The sequence below is a fragment of the Anolis sagrei genome, chromosome Y (assembly GCF_037176765.1).
Source record: "Anolis sagrei isolate rAnoSag1 chromosome Y, rAnoSag1.mat, whole genome shotgun sequence".
Lineage (NCBI taxonomy): Eukaryota > Metazoa > Chordata > Lepidosauria > Squamata > Dactyloidae > Anolis > Anolis sagrei.
In genome coordinates, this window is record NC_090035.1 from 72821437 (window position 1) to 72848840 (window position 27404).

Sequence of the window (27404 nt, forward strand, 5' to 3'; positions counted from 1 at the left end):
CTTTCAAAGGGGTCTTATGCCTCTAAACTCAGGGAATATGGGTGGCTGACTTGTATTTGTATGCACTTAGGGAACGACAAAATAATCAAAGACTTGCATTGAATGTAGGTTGGTTGCTGACCCAACTCTGCCCATTAACGTTTGGCATTCTTCTCCATAGTAGGGATCTCCACGCCTGCCTTCTCCTGGCACTGGTGGTATGTAGTGATTGCCATAGCTGCAACCATTGCTGCGGCCACTTTCATCACCTTCTTCTTGGCACGGATGAGGAGGAAGGAAACCCGCTATGGGTAAGCAGGAATCCAAGAGACAGCTCTCTAGCAAAGCCAGGCTATGATAGGGTCAACTTGATGGGTATCAGTGGGGTGGTTCTTCTGCTTTATGGTCTTTCTTTTATGTCTGTTCATTCTTTAGGGAAGCCTTTGAACCCAGTATGGAGCAAGGGGAGCTGGTGGTTCACTACCGGGTCCGCAAATCCTATAGCCGCCGCACCACTGAAGCCACACGTGAGTATCATGCATGAAGCACACTCCTCTTTCACACCTGTTTGGAACACATTTGTCCAATGGGGTGTAATGGATGAAAAGGAAGGCAGAAGAACCAGAAAAAGTGAGACCTAACAGGAAACATCAAATGTTTGGAAGTGAGCATGGGATATTATTATTATTATTATTAATAATAATAATAATTATTATTATTATTATTATTATTATTATTTTATTTATATACCCCGCCAACTATCTCCCCAAGGGGACTCGGGGCGGCTTACAAGGGACACGCCCAAGATTACAACTAAAACACACATATAAAACACTTTAACTAATTAAAACATCAATTTATCAATTTAATTGACATATCTCCTGAGGAACAGCTCTGGTAGTCCAGTGAAACAAACAGACTGGACATGTTTGGAGGATTATGAGAAGAGTAAAACTGACAGATTATAAGAAAACTAAATAAATAAATAAATACATAAATAAAATCTGAAAAGGGGAGAGTCACATATGGCAGAAAAAGAAATGGAAGGATCCAAAATTAACCAGGGGTCTCTCCCTGAAGTTAAGGAAAATTAGAAGACACAGTTTTATGACCGTTTGGAAACAAAAAGGAAGTCTTTTTTAACCTGTTTTGTCTTATATGCAAGTGTGTAGGGGTGATAGTCAGTGTATTGTGTAGAGGTATGTAATGTCTCGGTGTATATGTGATACCTGTTGAAATTGTACCCTCCCCCCCCTCCCCTCCCCCTCTCCTCCCGTCTTTTTAATGTATTTTGAAAACTTAATAAAGATCATTTTAAAAAAAACTAATTAAAACATCAGATAAAACAAATAACAACACAATTGAAAGCAATATAAAAACAATACGGCTGAAAGAAACATAGCCGAGGTACAGATTCAATGAGTGCAATACATTTTTACAGGCGCGCAGGAAAGTGCAACAATACAGTAAACTGGGCAGGAAATATTGTCAAGCACATGTTGAGGTAGAACGTATGGCAGTGTAGAATGCGGGCTGGTGTGAAGTGCGGAACTTCAAGTAGGGACAAGAAAGTTACTGGTGAGCTGCTCAAAAGCGCACCAGAACATCCAGGTTTTTAGTTGACTATGAAAGGAGGACAAGGTAGGAGCCTGTCTGATCTCCCTAGGGAGGGAGTTCCAGAACTGGGGGGGCCACCACCGAGAAGGCTCGCTCCCTCGTCCCCATCAACCGTGCATGTGATGGCAGGGGGAGAGAGAGCAGTGCCTCCCCAGAAGATCTCAAGGTACACACTGGTTCATAGGGGAAGATGCGATTGCAAAGATAAGCAGGTCCCAAACCGTTTAGGCTTTATAGGTGATGACCTGCACCTTGAATTGGGACCAGAAACTTATTGGAAGCCAGTAGAGCTGTTTAAACAGAAGGGTTGACCGCTCTCTGTAACCAGGTCCTGTGAGTAGTCTGGCTGCAGATCACTGGGCCAACTGTAGTTTCCGGGCCATCTTCAAGGGCAACCCCATGTAGAGTGCATTGCAGTAATCCAACCTAGAGGTGACTAGGGCATGAACCACCATGGCCAGATCGGATTTCACGAGGTATGGGCATGGACCACCATGCCCAGATCAGATTTCACGTGGTACGGCATGGACCACCATGGACAGATCAGATTTCACGTGGTACAGGCATAGACCACCATGGCCAGTTCAGATTTCACATGGTACGGGCATGGACCACGATGGCCAGATCAGTTTTCATGAGGTACGGGCATGGACCACCATGGCCAGATCAGATTTCACGAGGTAGGGGCATGGACCACCATGGCCAGATCAGATTTCATAAGGTACGGGCATGGACCACCATGGCCAGATCAGATTTCATGAGGTACGGGCATGGACCACCATGGCCAGATCAGATTTCACGAGGTACGGGCATGGACCACCATGGCCAGATCAGATTTCACAAGGTACGGGCATGGACCACCATGGCCAGATCAGATTTCATAAGGTACGGGCATGGACCACCATGGCCAGATCAGATTTCATAAGGTACGGGCATGGACCACCATGGCCAGATCAGATTTCACGAGGTACGGGCATGGACCACCATGGCCAGATCAGATTTCACAAGGTATGGGCATGGACCACCATGGCCAGATCAGATTTCATGAGGTACGGGCATGGACCACCATGGCCAGATCAGATTTCATGAGGTACGTGCGCAGCTGATGCACAAGCTTTAAATGTGCAAAGGCCTTCCCATAGGAGTCTACATATTGAGAATTGCCCTATAATGGTGGTGGTGGTGGGAGAGTTTCTTGCCGAATCTTGATCCGTATCTCTATGACAGTCAAGATCCAGCAAGAAACACTCCTGTCTCCACCGCCTCTTATAGTGCTGAGGCAACGGGGATGTCAGGAGGGGAGAGGCTGACTACCCAGAAAGATTGCTACTACCACAGCGGCTCTAGATTATTCAATATGGTTTTCTGTGGGTGAGCAGATGGCAACTACTGGATGGCATATGTTCTGTATCAGAAACAAGAGCTGATGTTGTCTGTCCGCTGCAATTTTCTGAATCAGCACCCCAAATAACCAAACCAAATCTAAAGTTGACCAAAAACTAATTTGGAACCCTTTTGGTACTAATGTTGGTCCCTGTTCAACTGGTCAAAAAAAAAAGTTGGGAACCACTGATTTAGAGCAACTGTTTCCAGTGTAGTGCAAATCCAAGCTGTTTTTGAGGCAAGGGATATTGTGTTGAGTGGGAAGTCAACCTCCAAGGCAGGCAGCCAGTTTAGGAGGATCAGAGCCTTGGGTCGGGAGAGCCCTGTCTGCGGTGGGGAAGCCCCTTCTTCTTGGCTTTGTTCTTGACCGATGAGAGACAAACCCAAGAGTGGGAGGATTGGCCCAGACTTGAAAAGCCTTATAGAGGGCTCTCGGCCAATCGTAAAATGTGTCTGGAAGCCGATCAGGGTTTGGGAGATCCTATCAGTAGTAGCAGAAGATGAAAAGGATGCTGGCTGGCCAGTTGTTGGGAGCTTGCCCACTGAGAGCTCACATTTTATGACAGAATGCAGTTGAATGCAGTTAAACTGCATTATGAAACTACATCATATGTCAGTGTAGATGGGCTAGAGTTGCCCAGAAGGGTCTAGAGCAGGCATGGGCAAACTTTGGCCCTCCAGGTGTTTTGGACATGAACTCTGACAATTCCTAGGTAGGTTGTGGAGTTGAAGTCCAAAACACCTGGAGGGCTGAAGTTTGCCCATGCCTGCTCTAGAGAATTCCTAAAGGAACTACACCTTTAGGGATTTCCTAGGTCCTCCAGAGCAAGCCTTCATCTCAATGTAATTAAGAAACCTAAATACTTTTCTGTTCCTTTAGGGCAGCGTTTCTCAACCTGGAGGTTGGGACCCATGGAGAGGTCACAGAGGGGTCATCAAAGACCATCAGAAAACAGTGTTTTCTGTTGGTCATGGAAGTTCTGTGTGGGAAATTTGGCCCAATTCTATTGTTGGTGAGGTTCAGAATGTTTTTTGATTGTAGGTGAACTATAAATCCCAGCAACTACAACTCCCAAATATCAAGATCTATTTCCCCCAAGCTCCACCAGTGTTCACATTTGGGCATGTTGAAGATTCATGCCAAGTTTGGTCCAGATCCATCATTGTTTGAGTACACAGGGCTCTCTGGATGTAGGTGAACTACATCTCCCAAACTCAAGTTCAATGCCCATGAAAGCCTTCCAGTATTTTCTGATGGTTATGGGAGTTCTGTGTGCCAAGTTTGGTTCAATCCCATTGTTGGCGGAGTTCAGAATGCTCTTTGATTGTATGCAAACTATAAATCCCAGCAACCACAACTCGAATATTTGTGTCAAATTTGGTCCAGTGAATGGCAATACATCCTGCATATCAGATATTTACATTACAATTCGTAACAGTAGCAAAATTACAGTTATGAAGTAGCAGTGAAAATAATTTGATGGTTGGGGGTCACCACAACATTAGGTTGGGGTCACCAACAGCTTGGTTGGGGGTCACCACAACATTTATTAAGGGGTCACGGCATTAGGAAGGTTGAGAAACACTGCTTTAGGGTACTTTCAGGATTGCATTCCCATAAGTACAGGGCTCTTGCTGCATATATTAAATACGTACACAAACATATCAAACTAGAAGAAACCCAAGACTAAATCAAGCTAAAGTGAAGGCCAACTATCAAATCCATCTCCTTAAATACCGATAACTGACCAAAATAGGAACATGCTAATGCAGTAAGGAACGGATCCCCCAATTGCAGAGTGTAGTGAAAGGAGTAACAATTATGCTGTTCTAGTATTATAGATTCAATTAGTAAAATTGCTAATAAAAATATTAACATTCTTCTTATTATTATTATTTTTGAAGTTCTGCGGGTATCCCAAGAATTTCCAAATCCCTCTGCTCCCCAGATATTTTACTTGAGTCCTAAATGTTTCTAACTGAGCCACCAATAAGATTTCAGCATTTGTTCCCATCTTTATTTTTGTTTAACAATGTGCCCTGACATCCTTATTGTCTCTTGCAGTGAATGGTCTGGGCATCAGCGAGGAGCTGAAGGAGAAGTTGCGAGATGTGATGATTGACCGCCACAAAGTGGCCCTTGGGAAGACGCTCGGGGAAGGTACGTTGGGTCAGCAACCAACAGATTCCCATGGAGGCTATTGCCCCAAAGAACCAATGGTTGACCAGCAATGGCCTTGAGATCTGAATCCCTGAAGGCCAAATAAACCAACACGACTACTGATAGCCATCAGACACCAACTAAGGTGCATCTACATTGTAGAATTAATGCAATTGGAGACCACTTTAACCGCCCCCAGTGCTGACCGACTGCTGACCGACAGGTTAGAGGTTCACATCTGCGGAGTGGAGTGAGCTCCCATCTCAGCTCTAGCTTCTCATGTGGGGTCATGAGAGAAGCCTCCCACAGTATGCTAAAACATCCAAACATCCGGGCATCCCCTGGGCAACGTCCTTGCAGACAGCCAATTCTCTCACACCAGTAACAACTTGCAGTTTCTCAAGTTGCGCCTCACACAAACACACACAAACCTGCTGTGGCTTAAGGGTGTGATATTATGGGAGTTGTAGCTTAACAATGTCTTTAGCCTTCTCTGCCAAAGAGTGCTGGTTCCTCACCAAACCACAACTCCTATGATTCCATAACATTGAGCCATGGATGATAAAAAAAACCATGTCGATCCATTAATTTTACAGTGTATATGCATTCTCTGTAACAAATAGGCTTGGTCACTATTATGTCTATTATATGTCCTCTCCAGGCCTTTGTCCTATTAACCACTTTTTCTCATAGCAAGTTATTACAGGCTTTTTAAAAACTTACTTGGTTTACTTTAAGTAAATTCCAAGAGTCACAAAAAGCTTGCATTCCATTAGATTCAGGGCAGAGAGGATTGCATCATGCCCTTCCCAGTAGACTCAGGCAAAAGCAAATTACTGCACCTTCTCTGACATTGTATTTGCTTCCTCATTCATAACTTTTTCTATCTTGACCAATCTGATGATACATGGCTACATCTGTCCAAAGTGCTCTTCCAGCCTTCACCAGCCAATCCCTCTCCAATGCCAGAAATACAGCTTAATGGTGTAACATTAGAAAACGTTGATCATTTTCGCTACCTTGGCAGCCACCTCTCCACCAAAGTCAACATTGACACTGAAATACAATATCACCTGAGCTCTGCGAGTGCAGCTTTTTTCCGAATGAAGCAGAGAGTGTTTGAGTACCGGGACATCCGTAGGGAGACCAAGGTGCTTGTTTATAAAGTCATTGTTTTCCCAACCCTGCTATACGCCTGCGAGACGTGGACTGTCTACAGATGTCACATGCAACTTCAGGAATGACTCCATCAGCGCTGCCTCCAGAAAATGCTGCAAATCTTTTGGTAAGACAAGCGGACAAATGTCTGCATGCTGGAAGAAGCAAAGACCACCAGCATTGAAGCGATGATCCTCCGCCATCAACTCTGCTGAACCGGCCGTGTTATCCAGATGCCCAACCACCGTCTCCCAAAGCAGTTGCTCTACTCCGAATGGAAAATGAAATGTTGGTGGGCAGGAAAAGAGATTTAAAGATGGGCTCAAAGCCAACCTTAAAAACTCTGGCATAGACACTGAGAACTGGGAAGCCCTGTCCCTTGAGCACTCCAGCTGGAGGTCAGCTGTGACCAGCAGTGCTGTAGAATTTGAAGAGGCACGAATGGAGGGTGAAAGAGAGAAATGTGCCAAGAGGAAGGCATGTCAAGCCAACCCCGACCGAGACCGCCTTCCACCTGGAAACCGATGCCCTCAAAGTGAGAGAACATGCAGGTCAAGAATAGGGTTTTGCTGTCACCTCCGGACCAACCAGTACACTGACCTTGGAATACTATCCTACTCAGACAACAAGGGATTGCCTAAGTAAGTCATCCATTCCAGTTTTCATCTGCAAAATGTTTGATACTGTGAACAAGGATTATGAAATGTTGACTTCTGACCGACACAACTACTTCTGCTTTCTGTGTTTGAGTTATCATCTAAATTTTTAGTGCACTGTAATAAGCCAAAGAGAGTCTATGAGCATAAGTGAACTGTTTGCATGCTGCATGAAAACGATACTTATCGAGGATTACGAAAGAAAAAGTTTTCAAGTTAGAAGACTTTAAAGAAATTAATTAATGTTCCGGAGACAGACAGCTTCCTCCTCCCCATTTCCACCCCAGCTTCAATGTCACAGCCATATTTCCAACATGGTGAGGATAATGAATAACATGTCGGTACAAAGTGCTAGATGGAACTTCATCCCAGTGTTCTTGGAGGAGAAATGCAGAGAGACTCAGGCCTGTTTTGCTCGTTTGGATCGAAAGCCTGGAAAGGCTCCATTCTCATTTTCTCTTCGGGAGACAAAAAGTTTCCTCCAAACACAGCTGGGATTCGTTTGGAATCATTTTGGAAAGTGGGGATGGAAAAGCCCCTGGCAGTGGCACACATGTTCCCCCGTTGACATTTCCACTCTTTCTGCCCCTTCTTTCCTCTGGGAAGCAAAGATAGGGACGGGATGTACAGCCGAAACATTCATCCAGAGAGTTTTGGGGGGCGACGAGGGTTCACATTTTAGGTCTTCAAGTCCTTTTGCTGGAGAGCCTCCCGTTCTTCCTCCTGAAATGTCTGGCTAAGACATTCTGTTTGCCATAGTTGTCACACTTTCCACATTGCCTTTTGCAAATGTTTGAAATGGGTTTTAAAAAATATTAATATTGTCATGCATTTATATTGTTTTATGTTTATTGTTAGCAGCTTTGACTCTTTTGAAGAAAGTATGATCTTTGGAAAGGCATGCTCTTGTTAGAAATCATAACTTCTTGGGAAAATGATGCCGTAACCTTTTGGGAAATGGAAATCTCCATAACCTTTTGGAAAGGCATGATCTTGTTAGAAATCATAACCTCTTGGGAAAATGATGCCGTAACCTTTTGGGAAATGGAAATCTCCATAACCTTTTGGAAAGGCATGATCTTGTTAGAAATCATAACCTCTTGGGAAAATGATGCCGTAACCTTTTGGGAAATGGAAATCTCCATAACCTTTTGGAAAACGGCATTCACCACCATTTTGGGAAAGTCTTGAATCTCCCTGAGAAGAGTTAAAACCTCACTTGGGTCAGCCTTCACTTAGTGGCAAGGCAATAACGTTTTTCTCTCCTTCTCCCATTTTCCACCTTTGTCCTCAGCTTACATCAGTCATTGCAAACTGGGTTCAAAGTGGCATTTGCACCCAGTGAACACAGCAGAATCTTACTCTTCCCAGTACGTTCAGGCACAAGTAAAATGCTGCAGCCTGTTCCAAACTTTAATAACTTCTGCCATCTTGACTAAACTCTGATATTGCTTATCCACATACTTCCAAGGATATTAGTGAAATCTACAGCAGCCCCAAATGTGCCACGAGTTCAGCTTTCCATCAAAGGCGCCCAAAAGATTCTGACAAACCCCAGAATTATTATGGTACTAAGGATTAATATGCCTGGGTTGTTGTAGGTTTTTCCGGGCTATATGGCCATGTTCTAGAGGCATTTTCTCCTGATGTTTTGCTTGCATCTATGGCAAGCATCCTCAGAGGTAGTGAGGTCTCTACCTCACTACCTCTGAGGATGCTTGCCATAGATGCAGGTGAAACATCAGGAGAAAATGCCTCTAGAACATGGCCATATAGCCCGGAAAAAACCTACAACAACCCAGTGATTCCGGCCATGAAAGCCTTCAACAATAGATTAATATGGCTGTTTCCTTGAATGTTTTGCAAACTCAACTGAGGTCAATGTAAAATAAAAACATCATGCAAAAATAAAAACATGCAAAAAGACAAAAAAAAGAACATTTGATTAGAAACACAGAGACATGTTTTGCAAACACTAGGATCCAAAAGAAAGAACCATCCTGGAGTAGCTGTAATTGAAATTAATACTGCGGGAAAGTGGGACAAAAGCTAATTCTCAGAAAAAGTAATAAAATAGTATATCCAGTGCCTGTTTCCCTTGGTGGTCAAACAATTAACTTCCTTTCCTCGAGCATATCAAGGCAGCTTCTGGATGTGGTTCTTATTGTGCAACTGTATTGCTTTGTTCATAGGCTTTTATGGGGACCGAAATGGTGTTCTCAGTTTGCAGCCTGTTGGTGTTTTTCCCACTACTTCTGCTGTGTTTCTTTTCAGGCAGGAAGAACGTCCATTAAGGGGGAAAGGCAGGCTGCGGAATAGCTTTGGAGTGTTAGGAATAGCACTACACAAACTGGAAAAGTAATTTATTTAGGCTATAACTTCCTGAGTTTGGTAGCTGAAAGTGCCTGGAAGTTATAATCCTAAAACTAGCTTTTCCAAGACTTCTGTCTGGAAGACCCCTGAGTCTCAGAAATCGGTATTTAAAATATTATTATTATTGTGAACACAACAAGATTAGGACACAGCAAACAAGATCTCTATGCTGGTTGTTGTATTGGATCACATGTTGGACACTTCCTAAGTATCGAGGACTATGTGATGTATCGGCAAATAATGTGTGCAGATCCCAGGAGGGTGACCTTTTGCAGCTGACAGATAGTAATTTTGTCAGCGTCGTTTGTGTTTAAATGCAGGCCAAGATCTTTAGGCACTGCACCCAGTGTGCCGATCACCACTGGGACCACCTTGACTGGCTTATTATTATTATTATTATTATTGATTAGTATTATTATTTATACCCTGCTTTTCTCTCCAACAAGGAGGCTCAAAGTGGCTTACATTAAAAGTCTTGCAGTACAGCCTGAAATCTAGAAATGTTTGGTCCAGATTCATCGATGTTTGGGTTCACAGTGCTCTCTGGATGTAGGTGAACTATAACTCCCTCAAATCAAGGTGATTTTCCCTCAAAGACTTCCAGTAATTTTTTTTGCTGGTCAAAGGGGCTCTGTATGCCAAGTTTGGTCCAATTCCATCTTTGGTGGAGTTCAAAGTGCTCATTGATTGCAGGTGAACTATAAATACCTACAACTCCAAAATGTCCAGGTCAATTCCCCTCAAAACCCACCAGTATTCAAATTTGGGCATATCGGGTATGCATACCAAGTTTGATCCAGATCCATCATTGTTTGGGTTAATATTCCACTCTGGATGTAGGTGAACTACAACTCCTATAAATCAAGCGTCTGACTCAAGCTGGCCATAGAGTTGTGCTGGAAGACTTGGAGATGCCTGGGAAAAGCATATTAATCAGAGCCATGAACAATCAAATCAGCACAAGGAAAATCTGCAAATGGGAAAGGCTGAAATCTGGAGATCTCATTTTGCTTCTGGCTATATATATACACATAGATATCCAGATGTTTCTTTGGTTTTGCCTTCTTTCCATTTGGCACATAATTGGAAGACAGACAAGGCTATAGGATATGTCCCATGGGATTCTCTGGAAGCTGAAGAAAGAGAGAGAAAATAACCCCACAAAGGGCATATGCATGCCTAAAGGGAATCTACTAATTCAGTGGTTCTCAATCTTCCTAATGCCACGACTCTTTAATACAGTTCCTCATGTTGTGGTGACCCTCCCAGCCTTAAAATTATTTTTGTTACTACTTCATAATTGTAATTTTGCTACTGTTATGAAAGGCAATTTAAATATCTGATATGCAGGATGTATTTTCATTCACTGGACCAAATTTGGCACAAATACCCAATATGCCCAAATTTGAATACTGGTGGGGTTGGAGAGGGATTGATTTTGTCATTTGGGCGTTGTAGTTGCTGGGATTTATAGTTAACCTACAATCAAAGAGCATTTTAAACTCCACCAATGATGGAATTGAACCAAACTTGGCACACAGAACTCCCATAACCAACAGAAAATACTGGAAGGGTTTGGTGGGCATTGACCTGGAGTTTTGGAGTTGTAGTTCACCTACATCCGAAGAGCACTGTGAACTTAACCAATGATGGAATTGAACCAAACTTGGCATGAATACTCAATATGCCCAAATGTGAACACTGGTGGAGTTTGGGGAAATAGACCTTGACACTTGGGAGTTGTAGCTGCTGGGATTTATAGTTCACCTGCAATCCAAGAGCATTCTGAACTCCACCAATGATAGAATTGGGCCAAACTTCCCACATGACCAACAGAAAATACTGTGTTTTCTGATGGTCTTTGGTGACCCCTCTGATGCCCCCTGGTGACCCTTCCAGGGGTCCCGACCCCCAGTTTGAGAAACACTGCACTAAAAGAAAGTTAACCAGAGTTTGGAAAATGTATTACTTGGAGTACAGCTACTATATTTCTTTGTGGAAGTTTGGCAACAGAAAAAGTTTGTTGGCCTAACTTGGGAAACTTGTTTCCTTATTTGATGTCTGTTCCCATCATCTCATACTATTGGCTACGACGGTTGAGGCTGATGAGAACTGTAATCCATCAAAATCGAAGTGGTCTTACATTTCACATCTAATAAAGACTTCCATCCCTTTTCTTTCTCTGTGGGATGCATGTGTTCCTCGCATCTCTCTGCAACATTTTTGGGTCTGGGATGGTAAGGTGAATCATTGAGTAACTATAGACTCCCGACCCAATTTCCCCCTTTTTTACTTGGATGGCCCATCTGGGTTTGTCCTTTGAATGCCCTAGATTTCAGCCAGCCGAGGCAGCTGAACTGAGTCACACATGGAAAGTCTTAACCGGTCCCGAAATGTCAGCCGTTGGCTCCGCTCTTCAAGAGCTTGCGTCGCGTGCGGAAAGCCTTACAAGACTCATGTTCTTCTGCCCTGGGAGGGGAGCGGGGAAGATGGGTTTCCAACCTGTCTGCATTTCCTATCCATCCAGATGCCTTAGTTTTAGCCATGTGATCCTCCAGATGTAGGCCTCTTCCTTCATCTTGCTCCTTTTTAAGGCAGCGGATACTTTTTCCTTCTCTTTCTGGCTTGCTTCTTCCATAAAAAATTAAAAGAAGAGTCATGCAGAGGAGTAATTTAATCTAGTATACAGTTTCCAATGGCAGTTAGCCAGATCTTTCTTTGAAGCCTACAGAGTGTGAAAGCCGTAGTTTCGAAGGCAAAACTCAGCATCTGAATTGTTGACGCTGTTTGGAAAAGTAACTTTCTTTGTCTTCTTTTTTCCAAGCCCATGCTGGTTGGAAGGGACTCTTGGCATTGTGATCCAAACAAGTAACTTGGATTTATGGCTTTAGTATGAAGTGTTTTTAATACTGATGTTTAATACCACTTTAATATTTATATATTTTAAATTGTATTGTAATTGTGCTGTCACGCGCTGGGCCTATAGTAGTTGGCTTTTGAACAGGACGGGAAGCCGGGGTGCCTCGACTGAGAGGCCCTAAGGATTTTCCTACACAGAGTCTTTAGAAGCTTTAAAGGTCCTTTATTATTGCTTGTCTTCAACAAACAATCCAATACTTCTTAGATCTTCAACAAATTAAACAAATGCTTCAAGGCTTTGAATCAACTGGTGGGCACCTTGCCTGGAGAACTATTTCTTTCTTTAACAAGGAAAACCCTTTTTGACCCCTCCCGGGCAATCTGTTTTCTAGGCTCTGCTGGTGTGGGCCCTACTCCTGGCTCCAATTGCTCCTGGTCACCCGAGTAGACCTACCAGCCAAGACCTTGTAGATTTTCCAGCTGGAGTCCTTTTGGATTTTCTCCACAAATGATGTGGATCTGTATCTTTACAGTGCTGTAAAACTGTTTTCCTTAGAAGCTTTAGGGCTGTTTCCCCCAGATGTTGTGGGAAACGAAGCTTCTCTACAGGTGGGGAAAGCTCATGTCCTGTAACTGGGCTTCCAAAACTGAAAGACTAACTGAAGTCTTTCTTTTCCCACCCAAAGCCCTGGGGAAAGGGGCGGAACTAAAGAACATAATGATGATTGACGGGTCATTGGCCCTATAATTGCAGAGCAATGGAAACCACCTTATTGCAAAATGCATGGAACCTTGGAAAACATGCAAACACTCAATAGAAAGAAAAAGAAGTAGGGGCTCCTGGTACAGCTGTACCAGCACAGTAATTATTTTAATGTTAGCGCTTATGGAGAGAAAAAGCGGGATATAAATAAACATAATAACAATAATAATAACAATAATTATAATTATTATTAATAATAATTGTGAATTGGACACAAGCAGAGCTGGATGATCTGGACAGAAAAACAAGAAATCTGAGGACAATCCACTACTTATGACATCCACGTAGTGATGTTGACAGACTTGACCTGCCCAGAAAATCAGGAGGCAGAGAGAGGGCTTCTGCAAGTGAAACAAACAGTAGAAGAAGAGAAACATGCACTGGCAGATTATGTGAAAGGCAGTCAAGAACCAACATTGAGGGAAGTCAATAGTAGAAAACTTTTTAAAGTGCAAAAGGCAAAGAGTGTATCCCGTAAAAATACAATACAGAGCAGAAGAGAAAACTGGCGAAAGAAGGCTCTCCATGGACAGTTTCTGGGGAAAATTGAGAGCCAAATTGACAAGGAAGGCTCTCCATGGACAGTTTCTGGGGAAAATTGAGAGCCAAATTGACAAGGAAAAAACATGGATCTGGCTCACAAATGGAAGAGACTGAAGGCCTTATTCTTGCAGCCTAAGAACAAGCCATTAGAACCAATACCATCAAAGCAAGAATGGAAACGTCAACTACAGATTCTAAGTGTAGATTCTGCAAGGAAGCAGACGAAACGATGGATCACATCCTAAGCTGCTGCAAGAAGATTGCACAGGCAGACTATAAGCAGAGGCATAATACTGTCACTCAGATGATCCACTGGAACTTGTGCCACAAATACCATCTGCCTGCGACAAAGAACTGGTGGGATCATAAGCCTGAAAAGGTTACAGAAAATGAACATGTCAAACTACTCTGGGACTTCAGAATTCAGACTGGCAGTGTTTTGAAGCACTGACTCCTGACCTTATGATTGTAGGAAAAAAACAAAGTATGGATTGTCAATGTTGCAATCCCAGGTGGCAGCAGACTTGATGAGAAGCAACTGGAAAAGCTTACATGATACGAGAACTGTAAAGACTCTGGCACAAGCCAGTCAAGGTGGTCCCATAGATGATCAGCACACTGGGTGGAGCGCCTCCCTGTGGCTTCCTTTCACATATTTATACTGTACATGGCTATCATGTCTCCTCTCAGCCTTCTCTTCTTCAGGCTAAATATGCCCTGCTCTTTAAGCCGCTCCTCATAGGGCTTGTTCTCCATACCTTTGATCATTTTAGTTGCCCTCCTCTGGACACATTCCAGCTTATCAATATCTCTCTTCAATTGCGGTGCCCAGAATTGGACACAGTATTCCAGGTGTGGTCTAACTAAGGCGGAATAGACGGGTAGCATGACTTCCCTAGATCTAGACACTATGCTCCTAATGATGCAGGCCAAAATCCCATTGGCTTTTTTTGCCGCCACATGACTGCATGCATTCATGTTACTCATTAATATTCCTAGCGATTGATCAATCTCTCGTCCATGAATTTGATCTCATCCTGTTTTCCATTGGGCATGTTGTGGCAATGCATCGTGCTTCTTAATTATGCATTGTATGAATGATATACAAAGCCAAAGAAGCAAACTTGTTCTGATCTGAAAGTGGAGCAAAAGGAACTAACAACAGCTGTGTTGCCAATTATCCAGAAAAACATCTTGCTTTGGCTGCTGGGACTATTTTTTCCTGATTTCTCCATAGATTGGGTAGAAATGGTTTGGGTGTTTTATAGAGATCTATTTTTCCTCCCTTACTTCCTTAGATCACCCCCAGAGTTTAGCATCAGAGCTGTCCAATACATAGATAATATGTGTTTGCATTTGCTGAAAGGGACAGAGATGCATGGGAATGAGAGACCTTTTCGGGAGGTTGTGGGTGTTCTTTATTTCCCTTGAAATTCCTGGAATGTTTTGCTCAAACAACAGAAGCTTCCACAAACATTACGAGGAACAAAAATAGTTTACTATCTTGCCAGATTAATCATATGCTGCCTAATAAAAAGAAGTGATTTTTGCAAGTCTGTTGCTACCTAGGGATGGGTTGTAAATTTTTCGAGCTATATGGCCATGTTCTAAAAGGGTTGGAATAATAATAATAATAATAATAATAATAATAATAATAATAATATATTGTCGAAGGCTTTCATGGCCAGAATCACTGGGTTGTTGTGAGTTTTCCGGGCTGTATGGCCATGTTCCAGAAGCATTCTCTCCTGATGTTTCGCCTCCATCTATGGCAGGCATCCTCAGAGGTTGTGAGGTCTGTTGGAAACTAGGAAAATTGGTTTTATATATCTGTGGAATGTCCCGGGTGGGAGAAAGAACTCTTGTCTGTTGGAGCTCGGTGTGAATGTTGCAATTAGCCACCCTGATTAGCATTTAATTGCCTAGCAGTTTCAAGGTCTGGCTCGTTACTGCCTGGGGGAATCCTTTGTTGAGAGGTGATTAGCTGTCCCTGATTATTTCTTGTCTGGAGTTCCCCTGTGTTTCAGTGTTGTTCTTTATTTACTATTATAATTTTAGAGTTTTTAAATTCTAGTAGCCAGATTTTGTTTATGTTGTACCAGTATTTAAAAACTCTAAAATTATAATATTATTATAAATTATAAAGAACAGCACTCAAACACAGGGGAACTCCAGACAAGAAACAATCATGGACAGCTAATCACCTCTCAACAAGGGATTCCCCCAGGCAGTAAGAAGCCAGACCTAAAAACTGTCAGGCTATCAAATGCTAATCCAGGTGGCCAATTGAAACATTTACACTTGCCTCCAACAGACAAGTGTTCTTTCCCCCACCCTGGACTTTCCACAGCTATATAAACCAAAATTTCCTAGTTTCCAACAAACCTCACAACATCGGTAGATTTTTTTTTTGTCGTGTCAGGAGTGACTTGAGAAACTGCAAGTTGCTTCTGGTGTGAGAGAATTGGCCATCTGCAAGGATGTTGGCCAGGGGACGCCTGGATGATATGATTTTTTATCATCCTTGTGGGAGGCTTCTCTCATGTCCCCGCATGAGGAGGGGGGAGGGAGCTCATCCGCCTCTCCCCGGATTCGAACCTGCGACCTTCAGTTCTGCCGGCACAGGGGTTTAACCCACTGCGCCACCGGGGGCACCTCCTCTGTAGATGCCTGCTATAGACGCAGGCAAAATGTCAAGAGAGAATGCTTCTTGAACATGGCCATACAGCCCGAAAAACCTACAACAACCCAGTGATTTCGGCCATGAAAGCCTTCGGCAATACATTTTTCTATGGATGTTTTCCTACCCATTAAAGGTGCATCTGCATTGTAGAATTAATGCAGTTTGATACTACTTTGAGGACCGTGGCTCACTGCTATGGAATGCTGGGAGTTGTAGTTTGACAAGGTTCTTAGCCTTCTCTGCCAAAGAGTATGTGTGCACCACCAAACTACAAATATTCAAAAGCTTGAATCATAACAGAGGAGAAAGAAAGTGAGACTGTCTTAAGATCCAGGATAAATATGATATGAATTTTTTTCTCTTTTGTTGCTACAGGAGAATTTGGCTCCGTCATGGAGGGGCAACTCAGCCAAGATGGGGCCGTGCTTAAGGTTGCTGTGAAGACCATGAAAAGTAAGTGGGAGAAACACACGGTCAATTTTCCCATCCTTTTAGTCCTATGCCAAAGCTTAGGACTAAAAGCTGAGCAGATCTGTGTCGAGCCTGGCAAAGTTACATGTTTAATTACAGTTAATATAATAGCATTTTAATTACAGTTAAAATTCTAGGAGCTGAATTTCAAAATCCTAACCTTTCCAAGCTATGGCCAAAGCTTCTTGGAAAAGTCCCTCCCTTTCTTGGTTTGCAATTGTGGATAATTTCCATTCTGCAAGTGTTTATGAGAGATACCACTCTGCATATGCGTAGAGGCTCCCTCCTTTTACAGCTTCACATCTTCCAAGGCTGTGGAGTGGAAGAAGCAGATCCTTGGAAAATTAAAACTATTCCTTCATCCAGTTTGTGGAAAGGTTGAGCTCACTGTTCAAACCATGAAGCCAGATCTAATATGCAGAAACGCCTCACGATATGGAAAACGTGGCTTATCTACACTGTAGAGTTAATGCATATTTAATTGTCATGCTTCTATGTGGAGCATGTAGTTTCACAAGAGCTTTTGCCATCTCTGGTGCATCACCAAACTACAAATGCCAGGATTCCATAGCATGGAATCATGGTAGTTAGTGGTATGTTTTGTTAAGGTTTTAAACTGTATATTGTATTGTTTTTAGTGTCGTTCACCACCTTGAGTCTCTTTTTGGAGAGGTAAAGTGAGATGATGATGATGATGATAATAATAATAATAATAATAGATCGAACTGCAAAGACTCTGGCACAAGCCAGTCAAGGTGGTCCCAGTGGTGATCGGCACACTTGGTGCAGTACCTAAAGACCTTGGCCTGCACTTAAAAACAATTGGAGCTGACAAGATTACCATCTGCCAGCTGCAGAAGACCACCTTACTGGGATCTGCACACATTATTCGCCGATACATCGCACAGTCCTAGACACTTGGGAAGTGTCCGATGTGTGATCTAATACAACAACCAGCAGAGTGTCTGCTGTGGACTCATCTTGTTGTGTTTCTAATAATAATAATAATAATAATAATAATAATAATAATAATGTCAAATTGCATTAATTCTGTAGTGTAGATGCACCCAAAAGAAATTTGACACCATTTTGTGCCTCAGCTTAAGGCCATGGAATCCTGGGCTTTGTAGTTTGCTGGGGGACTACTAGTTTGGCTTTGCAATAGAGAGTGCTTTGCAATTCCCAGGACTCCATACTTTCTGCACATACCTCAGACCCCAATACCAATGAGCCATAGTAGTTGAAGTGTGTCAGATTGTATTAATTTTACAGTGTAGATGTTCTCTTGGTGTAAAGTACTTTGCAAGTCTGAGGACTCCATACAGTTGAGCCATAGCAATTAAAGTATGTCAGACTGTATTACTTTTACAGTGTAGATGTTCTCTTGGTGTAAGCCAGCTTCTTATGTTCTCTAGTCCAAAAAGTCAGTCAGGAATGTCTTCAAAAATAATGAAGGAGCACTCTGCACAGACTCAGAGGGACTCTTGTTGTATAATATTTTTTCACATTATCTGGATCTTCAGGTCATTTCCCAGCCATGGAATCCACAAAACCTAACTCATGCTCCAAACTTTTCTCCCCACAGTTGCCATTTGCACCCGAAGCGAGATGGAGGACTTCCTCAGCGAAGCTGTTTGCATGAAGGACTTCGACCATCCGAATGTTATGAAGCTGATTGGTGAGAGGAAGGGGAATATGTATCTCTTGTGTGTATGACTTTGACCCTTTAATTGCATCACACGGGCACTTTTGTGGATGGATCACATGTATGATGCTTCTCGCAGTCGTCTGTTGTTCCTTATCTTTCTGCTTGGAAACTATATCTCCCAATATATTGTGAAAGGGTTTCATGGCCAGAATCACTGGGTTGTTGGAGGTTTTTCGGGTTGTATGTCCATGTTCTAGAAGCATTCTCTCCTGACGTTTCGCCTGCATCAGTGGCAAGCATCCTCAGAGGTTGTGAGGTTACACAACCTCTGAGGATGCTTGCCACAGATGCAGGCGAAGGATCAGGAGAGAATGCTTCCAGAACATGGCCAGACAACCCAAAAAACCTACAAAAACCCTATATCTCCAAAATTCAGAAAGGAAGCAGGATGGCATTGTTCTCTCTCCTGCCATCAATGCATTGGCGCTTCAATGGCATCAGTTCCCAATTTTTTGCTTTGTGGCACTTAAAATACAAAACTACATTCACACACTTTGGTTGGGTTTGCCACTTGCTCCAAGATTGGTCCCTTGGAAGAAGTCGTCATTGTGAAATTGCGCAATTGCACATTATGTAACGATGCTCTCATGGGACAGAACGTCAGTTACTCTCCTGATCCAGAAGATGAACACACTGAAAAAAATTCTATGCCTTTCCTTGTAAATGCTGCCCAGTTCTAAAACTTTTATATATTTACTTCTTAAACTCCCTCTGGTAATTGCACAATTGATAATCGCGCAATTGCACTATTCCCTGGAGCATGTAAAATGAATGGTTTACTTGGGAACTCTTAGGAAGCTCCGTAATTTGGCATTTCTATATTATTATTATCTATTTATTTACAGTATTTATATTCCACCCTTCTCACCTCGCAGGGTACTCAGGGTAGATTACAATGCACATATACATGGCAAATATTCAATGCCATTAGACACACAACATATATAGACATACATAGAGACAATTTAACATTCCAGCTTTCTGGCTTCATGAAAGTATGCTCGATTTCAACCACACAGGGAGCTGCCGCTTCACCGTCCATTTGTGACACCGAGCCCTTGATGGAGTACTTCCTCATTCTTACGCACGCTGCTGGAAGGTTTTTATGGTGTCATAAATTAGTTAAATTAGCCTCCCCACAGAATGCGGTACCTAAATTTCCTACTTGACAGATTCAACTGTCTTTTGGCTGCATAGGTCAACAGCAAGCTAGACTATTAATGGTTGGGAGCTCACTCTGACCCAGGCTGAGTTCAAAGTTAGTAGTGATTTAATGCAGCTGTGCCACAGCCCAGTCTACCTATTGGAAATTTCTGGGCAATCTGTAAGAGAGTAATAAAACCACATTTACATCTTTCTCCCTATTTGCATCCGGAATGGTTACTGAAACATATCTGGATAAGTGGTCAATCATGGGTTGCAAGTGTCCTTCGCTTTTGAACAGTCCACCCCAAGTGGCACCAAGTGTGCGCAAACAATGTTGTCTGCTTGCATTTGGTGCCATATGAGTCAACCCAGTTCTGTATGTAGGGAAAAATGACTCTGTCAGCTATAGCCTGGGAAAAAATCAGAAAAGAGAAAAAAGAGCCTTTGGACTTTTGGGGGTGGTGGAGGAAGAAGGAGGAAAAGCAAAATGGGCCGGCTGTCCCTGGGGAAGAGGCCTTGGAGAGAGGGAGAAGAGGAGAGGAGACTTCTTGGGAAAACAGATGTTGGCAAGGATGTTGGGAGCTCTGGCCGGGTGGGCGGAAGCGCCGCTAATGCAAATCATCCTGCTTTCGGAGCTTGGAAGGATGGTCCCTCTCAGTCCCCGCTTCCCACTCTTCTGGTTCGCATCAAGAAGGGAAATAAAAATAGCCTTCATCCAGAGAGAGTCGCCGAAGGAATGCGTTACTTGAGGCTAGAAGGGCTCAAGAGGGGCAGTTCTCAGAGGGAGACGCCCTGGGTGCATCTACCTTGCAGAATTAATGCAGTTTGGATTTGTGGTTTGGTGAGGCAGCAGCAATGTGAGGGGCTTGACAAATGCAAGGCTGGGGTGAAAATGGTTGGGAGAAACATTAACAACCTCAGATGTGCAGATGACACCACTTTGATGGCCGAAAGCGAGGAGGAGCTGAGGAGTGTTGTCACCTTCTAATCAAGGTGGAAGAAGAAAGTGCAAAAGCTGTGTTGCAGTCAAACATAAAAAAACCAAGATTATGGCAACAAGAATGATTGACAACTGGGAAACAGAGGGAGAAAACGTGGAGGCAGTGACAGACTTTGTATTTCTTGGTGCAAAGATTACTGCAGACGCAGACTGCAGCCAGGAAATCAGAAGATGTTTCCTTCTTGGGAGGAGAGCAATGTCCAATCTTTATAAAATAGTGAAGAGTAGAGACATCACACTGGCAACCAAGATCCACATAGTTAAAGCAATGGTATTCCCCATAGTCACCTACGGATGTGAGAGCTGGACCTGAGGGAAGGCTGAGCGAAGGAAGAGAGATGCTTTTGAACGATGGTATTGGAGGAAAGTTCTGAGAGTGCCTTGGACTGCGAGAAGATCCAAACAGTCCATACTTCAGGAAATAAAGCCTGGTTGCTCATTGGAGGGAAGGATAGTAGAGACAAAGATGAAGTACTTTGGCCACATCATGAGGAGACAGCAAAGCTTAGAGAAGACAATGATGCTGGGGAAAATGGAAGGAAAAAGGAAGAGGGGCTGACCAACGGCAATTTGGATGGATGGGATCCTTGAAGTGACTGGATTGACCTTGAAGGAGCTGGGGTGGTGACGTCCGACAGGGAGTTCTGGCCTGGGCTGGTTCAGGTGGTCACGAAGAGTCGGAAACAACTGAACGAATGAACAACAACAAGAAGAAGAAGAGACACCAGCACTCTTTGGCAACAAAGGCTCAAGAGCAAGTTTTTGTTTATTCATTGATGTATGTATCCATGCAGTTTTGAATTGTTGCCTTTGTTAGGCCGCTTTGAGTCCCTTTCGAGGTTGAGAAAGGTGTGATACAAGTATGGTAAATAAATAAATGTAAAACTACAACTCTCACGATCCCATTGTATTGAACCATGAATCATAGAATCATAGTGTTGGAAAAAACCCAAAGGGCCATCCAGTCCACCCCCCTGCCATGCAGGAAAAGCGCAATCAAAGCAACCCCGACAGATGGCCATCCAGCCTGTGTTTAAAAGCCTCCAAAGAAGGAGCCCCCACTATTTATTTATTTACTAATTATACTTATATACCGCCTCTCTCAGCCTCTCTCAGCCCGAAGGTGACTCGAGGCAATTTACAGTCTGCAATTAATGTCACCAAACACATAAAATATAATTAAAAACATTAATATATAATATAGACCATATAAAGGCAGTAGAAGCAATAAAAACCATAAAGCACAGGTCCTCAGCATCTCATTACTAAAATCATTTTCCCGTCACATTGTTCAATCGTTCCGTAGATCTAAATTAGTCTGTTACACTGCATTTACAAATGACAGGTTTTAACTCTTTTTCAAAGTGTTAGGATGGAGGGTGCCGATCTGACATCTCTGGGGAGGGCGTTCCATAGCGTTCCATAGCCGAGAGGCCACTGCTGAGAAGGCCCTGTCTCTCGTCCCTGCCAATATGTGAAGGAGGCACGACCGAGAGCAGGGCCTCCCCAGATGGTTCATAGGGAGAGATACGTTCGGACAGGTAAGCTGGGCCAGAACAATTTAGGGCTTTTTAGGCTAAAGCCAGCACTTTGAATTGTGTCCGGTAGCAAACTGGCAGCCAGTGGAGTTGACGCAACAGAGGAGTTGTATCCTCCCTGAGTGCCACTCCTGTTAGTAACCTGGCAGCTGCCTGTTGGACCATTTGAAGCTTCCGAACCGTCTTCAAAGGCAGCCCCACATAGAGAGTGTTGCAGTAGTCTATACATGATGCAACCAGAGCGTGGACTACCGTGGCCAAGTCACTACACTCCGAGGCAGAGAATTCCACTGCTGAACAGTTCTTACAATCAGGAAGCTCTTTCTAATGTTGAGGTGGAATCTCTTTTCTTGTCATTTGAATCCATTGCTCCGAGTCTTGGTCTCCATGACAGTTAAAGTGGTGTCAAACTGCATTTGTTCCACGGTGTACATGCACCCCATATGAGAGGAGAGTGACTTCTGCTTGCCATCCTTCCTTCTTAGAGGGATCAGGGCAAGGAGAAGATTTGTTATATTATTTTGCTGCAGCAACTTGAAGAGCGGGGAAATTGACTTCCTTCTCCTTCCTTCCTTCCTTCCTTCCTTCCTTCCTTCCTTCCTTCCTTCCAGGTGTCTGCTTACAGAACACGGAGAGTGAAGGCTATCCCTCTCCAGTTGTTATCTTGCCCTTCATGAAGCACGGCGACCTCCACAGCTTCCTCCTATATTCCCGTCTTGGAGACAGTCCAGTGGTAGGTTGCAACTGCATGAGACATCTCTAGCCAGGTTCAGAGGGTGGTTGCCAGGAGGGCAAAAGTTAGTAAGATCAGACAAACTGCAGCAGTTTGCCTTTGCCTGAGTCTACAGGGAAGGGAAAGATTCTGCTCTTTCCTATCCTCCCTCCCTATTGAATTAACTGAGTGCAAATTACCGTATATACTCGAGTATAAGCCGGCCCGAATATAAGCCGAGACACCTAATCTTACCACAAAAAAACTGGGAAAACGTATTGACTTGAGTATAAGCCAAGAGTGGGAAATGCAGCAAAATAAAAGTAGATACCAATAAAATTGCATTCATCGAGGCATCAGGAGGTTAAATGTTTTGGAATATTTATTAGTTACGTAAAACTGTAATCTATATAAATAAAAATGTAATGTTTGTTTATGGGATTAACATAACTCAAAAACCATTGGACGAATTGACAACAAATTTGGACACAAGACACCTATCAGACCGTCACACATAAAAACACTGAAAAACACAGCAGAAGAGACTTAAAAAGCCAAAAAACAAAAAATACATTACAACGCATGCGCAAACCACATATATAAACAAACACATCTATTTATACACATATACACAAATATATTCACACACAGATTTATTATTATTATATTATTATATTATTAATATTTATTATTATTATTATTATTATTATTATTATTATTTACTTCATTTATATACCGCTTTTCTCAGCCCTTGGGTGACTCAGAACGGTTATACACACATATATATACACACAAAACACATATACACAGACTGGGCCACAGCAACGCGTGACAGGGGATGACTAGTTTAAGATAAGACTGTCCAACTCTGATTCAACCATTATTCTAACCTTCTTCAGTGTAGATGTGCTTATGTATCCTTCCAATAATAATAAAGAGAGTAAAATAATACATGTAATTAAAAAATAATAGGGTAGAATAATGGAAATGTAATAATAACAGTAATAATAGAGAAAAATAATAAATTTAATAATAACAGTAATAAATAGAATAAAATAATAACAATAATAATAACAATAATAAAGTAAAGGTAAAGGTTATCCCTGATATTAAGTCTAGTTGTTTCTGATTCTGGGGGTTGGTGTTCATCTCCATTTCTAAGCCGAAGAGCCGGTGTTGTCCATAGACACCTCCAAGGTCATGTGGCCAGCATGACTGCATGGTGTGCCGTTACCTTCCTACCAAGGCGGTACCTATTGATATACTCACAATTGGATTTTTTTCAACTGCTAGGTTGGCAGGAGCTGAGGCTAAGAGTGGGAATTTACCCCGCTCCCTGGATTTGGACTGCCGACCTTTTGGTCAGCAAGTACAGCAACCCAGCGGTTTGACCTGCTGCACCACCAGGGGGTCCAATAACAATAATAATAAAGTTAAATTATAAATATAATAATAGAATAAAATAATAATAATAGAGTAAAATAATAAATAATCTTGACTCAAGTATAAGCTGAGGGGGTGCCTTTTCAGCCTGAAAAACTAGGCTTATACTCGAGTATATATAGTACTTTTTGTGCAAAGGGGAAAGGGAGAGGAGGAGAAAAAACAGGACATTTTTAACTCAGCTGAAAAAGTGGAAGGACAGAGTATTAATAAGGACTCTTGCTGCCAAATAGAGACAGTCAGGATGTTGTCTAAGTTATAGCAAGTAGCCATAGGAGCCCTTTTGCATTACGCAGAGTCAGATATAAGCCCACCAAACCTCTAGATCTATTGAACTTCACCAATCCTAATCTGGAGGCAAAGTGGTAACTTTTGGAGAAGAGCTTGCAGTACAGTTCGTGTCCATATTTAATCATGCTTTTCTTCTCTTTCTCCTCCAGTACCTACCAACACAAACGCTGGTCAAGTTCATGACAGACATTGCTAGCGGGATGGAGTATCTCAGTAGCAAGAACTTCATCCATCGTGACCTCGCGGCCCGTAATTGCATGTGAGTGAATGGCACTGAAAATGGGCGCAAGTGGGGGTTTAAAGGACAACGGAGATGGGGATTGCATGCACAACTTGTGACAGTCTTGGGTTGACTCTAGCCAAAGTCTTCCATGCAGGCACCTTTTATATAGGTAAAGGTAAAGATTTTCCCCTGACTTTAAGTCCAGTTATGTCCGACTCTGGGGGTTGGTGCTCATCTCCATTTCTAAGCCAAAGAGCCGGCATTGTCCATAGACACCACCAAGGTCATGTGGCCGGCATAACTGCATGGAGTGGTGTTACGTTCCCGCCAGAGTGGTACCTATTGATCTACTCACATCAGGCCCGTAGCCGGGGGGGGGGGGGTGTTCAGCCCCCCTCCCTGAAATTCTCAGGGTGGTCCGCGAGAAGGCCTTACAGGTACATTATTTAAACTGTTATGTTTATTCATATCATGATCCGATCACCATGCTCAATATATATGGGATATATTGGGGTATTGGGGTAACGATACAAAAGGTTTACTAGGGTAGATCCTGAGCCCCCCTATCAAACTCAGACCCCTGAATCAAACTCAGCCCCCCTGAATCAAACTCGGCCCTCCGATTCAATCCCAGCCTCCCCAAAACATACTTGGCCCCCCGAATCAAACCCAGCCCCCCCCGAATCAAACTCAGCCCCCCCGAATCAAACCCAGCCCTCCAAATCAAACTCAGCCCCCCTGAATCAAACCCAGCCCCCCGAATCAAACTCAGCCCTCCGAATCAAAATCAGCCCCCCGAATCAAACTCACCCCCCCGAATCAAACCCAGCCCCCCCGAATCAAACCCAGCCCCCCGAATCAAACTCAGCCCTCCTGAATAAAACTCAGCCCCGGGAATCAAACTCAGCCCCATCTGAATCCAACTCGCCCCCCCCAATCAAACTCAGCCCCCCGAATCAAAGTAACCCCCCCTCGAATCAAACTCAGCCCCCCCCCCCCCAAATCAAAATCCTGGCTACGGGCCTGACTCACATTTGCATGTTTTCGAACTGCTAGGTTAGCAAAAGCTGGGGCTGACAGCGGGAGCTCACCCCATTCCCTGGATTCGAACCTTTTGGTCAACAAGTTCAGAAGCTCAGCGCTTTAACCCTCATTTTACATACTGATGTACAATTTCTCTCTTGTACCAGGCTGAACGAGAGCATGACCGCTTGCGTGGCTGATTTTGGCCTCTCTAAGAAGATCTACAATGGGGATTATTATCGGCAAGGCCGCATCTCCAAGATGCCCGTCAAGTGGATTGCCATCGAGAGTTTGGCAGATCGTGTCTATACCATCAAGAGCGATGTGGTGAGTCGACTAAGATGAGATACCTGGCTTTTATATCCCATAGCTATCTTTCCTCCAGAGCAGTCAGTGTGGTTCTGAGCATTGTAGTCCTAAACAAATAATGTTTGCAGCTTGACATCTTTCTCTCTAAGCTTCAAGCAAACCTAGCCTGTAGAACCGATTGCAAGGAGTGATGGGAGTCACAGTCCAACAGCATCTGGAGGGATATGTTACTTCCATCCCTAGAAGGGTTAGAAGTACCCCAAGAGTCTTCTCTTGAGGTTTTTAAACAAAGGTAGGATAGTCATCTGTTGGGAATGTTTTGATTGTGTTTTCCAGAAGGCAGAATGGCGTTGGACTGGATAACATTTGGGGTTGTTTCTCACTCTAGAGTGCTATAATTATTATTCAATTTTTAAGCTTCTCTCACAATTTCTTTTTATCTAATTCCTTGCAGTGGTCATTTGGTGTTACTATGTGGGAGATTGCGACCCGAGGCCAAACGCCGTACCCAGGTGTGGAAAACAGCGAGATTTATGACTACCTGCGCCAAGGCAACCGCCTCAAGCAGCCCATCGACTGTCTAGATGGCTTGTAAGCATCACTATCCCTTCCTCTTTCCTTCATGTTCTCCTAATGCCCTGCAACATAGCCCACTAATTTCCCTCTGGATGATCTTGGGCAAGTCACACACTCTCAGCCTCAGAGGGAGGCAGTGGCAAACCTTCTCTACAGTAGTCTTGCCATGTAAACCTTAGGATAGGGCCACTCTTGGTCAGAGCAGACGTCAAAGCATATTACAACAATTATGCCAATCAAGTGGTAAAGCAATCCTCATATTTTCATTATGTTTTGCAAAATCCCAATGAATGACTTACATACTTGGGGACTGCCTGTGCCACCTGGAGATTACACCTGGAAACGGAAAACCATGCCCTGAGATATGGCTATGATAATAATAATAATAATAATAATAATAATAATAATAATAATAATAATAATAAATCACACAGTCCTAGACGCTTGGGAAGTGTTTGACTTGTGATTTGGTGATACGAAATCCAGCATATAGTTCTCGTTTGCTGTGACATACTGTGCTTTTGTGTCAATAATAATAATAATAATAATAATAATAATAATAATAATCTATATAAATAAAATTATAATGTTTGTTTGTGGGATTAACAGAACTCAAAAACCACTGGGGGAATTGACACCAAATTTGGACACAAGACACCTAACAACCCAATGTATGTCATTCACTCATGAAAACACTGAAAAACACATCAGAAGGAACTTAAAAAGCCTCAAAAAGCTAAATGACGAAAAACTAAATGACAATACCGAAAAAAGGGGAGAAAGAGGGAG

At 43.1% G+C, this 27404-nt stretch overlaps 1 protein-coding gene across 2 annotated transcripts in view; it reads left to right on the forward strand.

Annotated features, from left to right (window-relative positions):
• The window catches only part of LOC132780054 (tyrosine-protein kinase receptor UFO), a 114235-nt gene that overhangs the window by 81580 nt on the left and 5251 nt on the right, over window positions 1-27404 (forward strand). Inside the window, exons 11-19 of one of the 2 annotated variants that reach the window (XM_067461352.1) lie at window positions 161-290; window positions 415-506; window positions 5045-5140; window positions 16551-16628; window positions 18232-18324; window positions 22650-22771; window positions 24634-24743; window positions 25898-26057; window positions 26494-26630. In XM_067461352.1, coding sequence (XP_067317453.1) covers window positions 161-290; window positions 415-506; window positions 5045-5140; window positions 16551-16628; window positions 18232-18324; window positions 22650-22771; window positions 24634-24743; window positions 25898-26057; window positions 26494-26630 — 1018 coding nt within the window. The remainder of the gene's footprint in view (window positions 1-160; window positions 291-414; window positions 507-5044; window positions 5141-16550; window positions 16629-18231; window positions 18325-22649; window positions 22772-24633; window positions 24744-25897; window positions 26058-26493; window positions 26631-27404) is intronic. The other variant, XM_067461353.1, reaches the window with a different exon arrangement.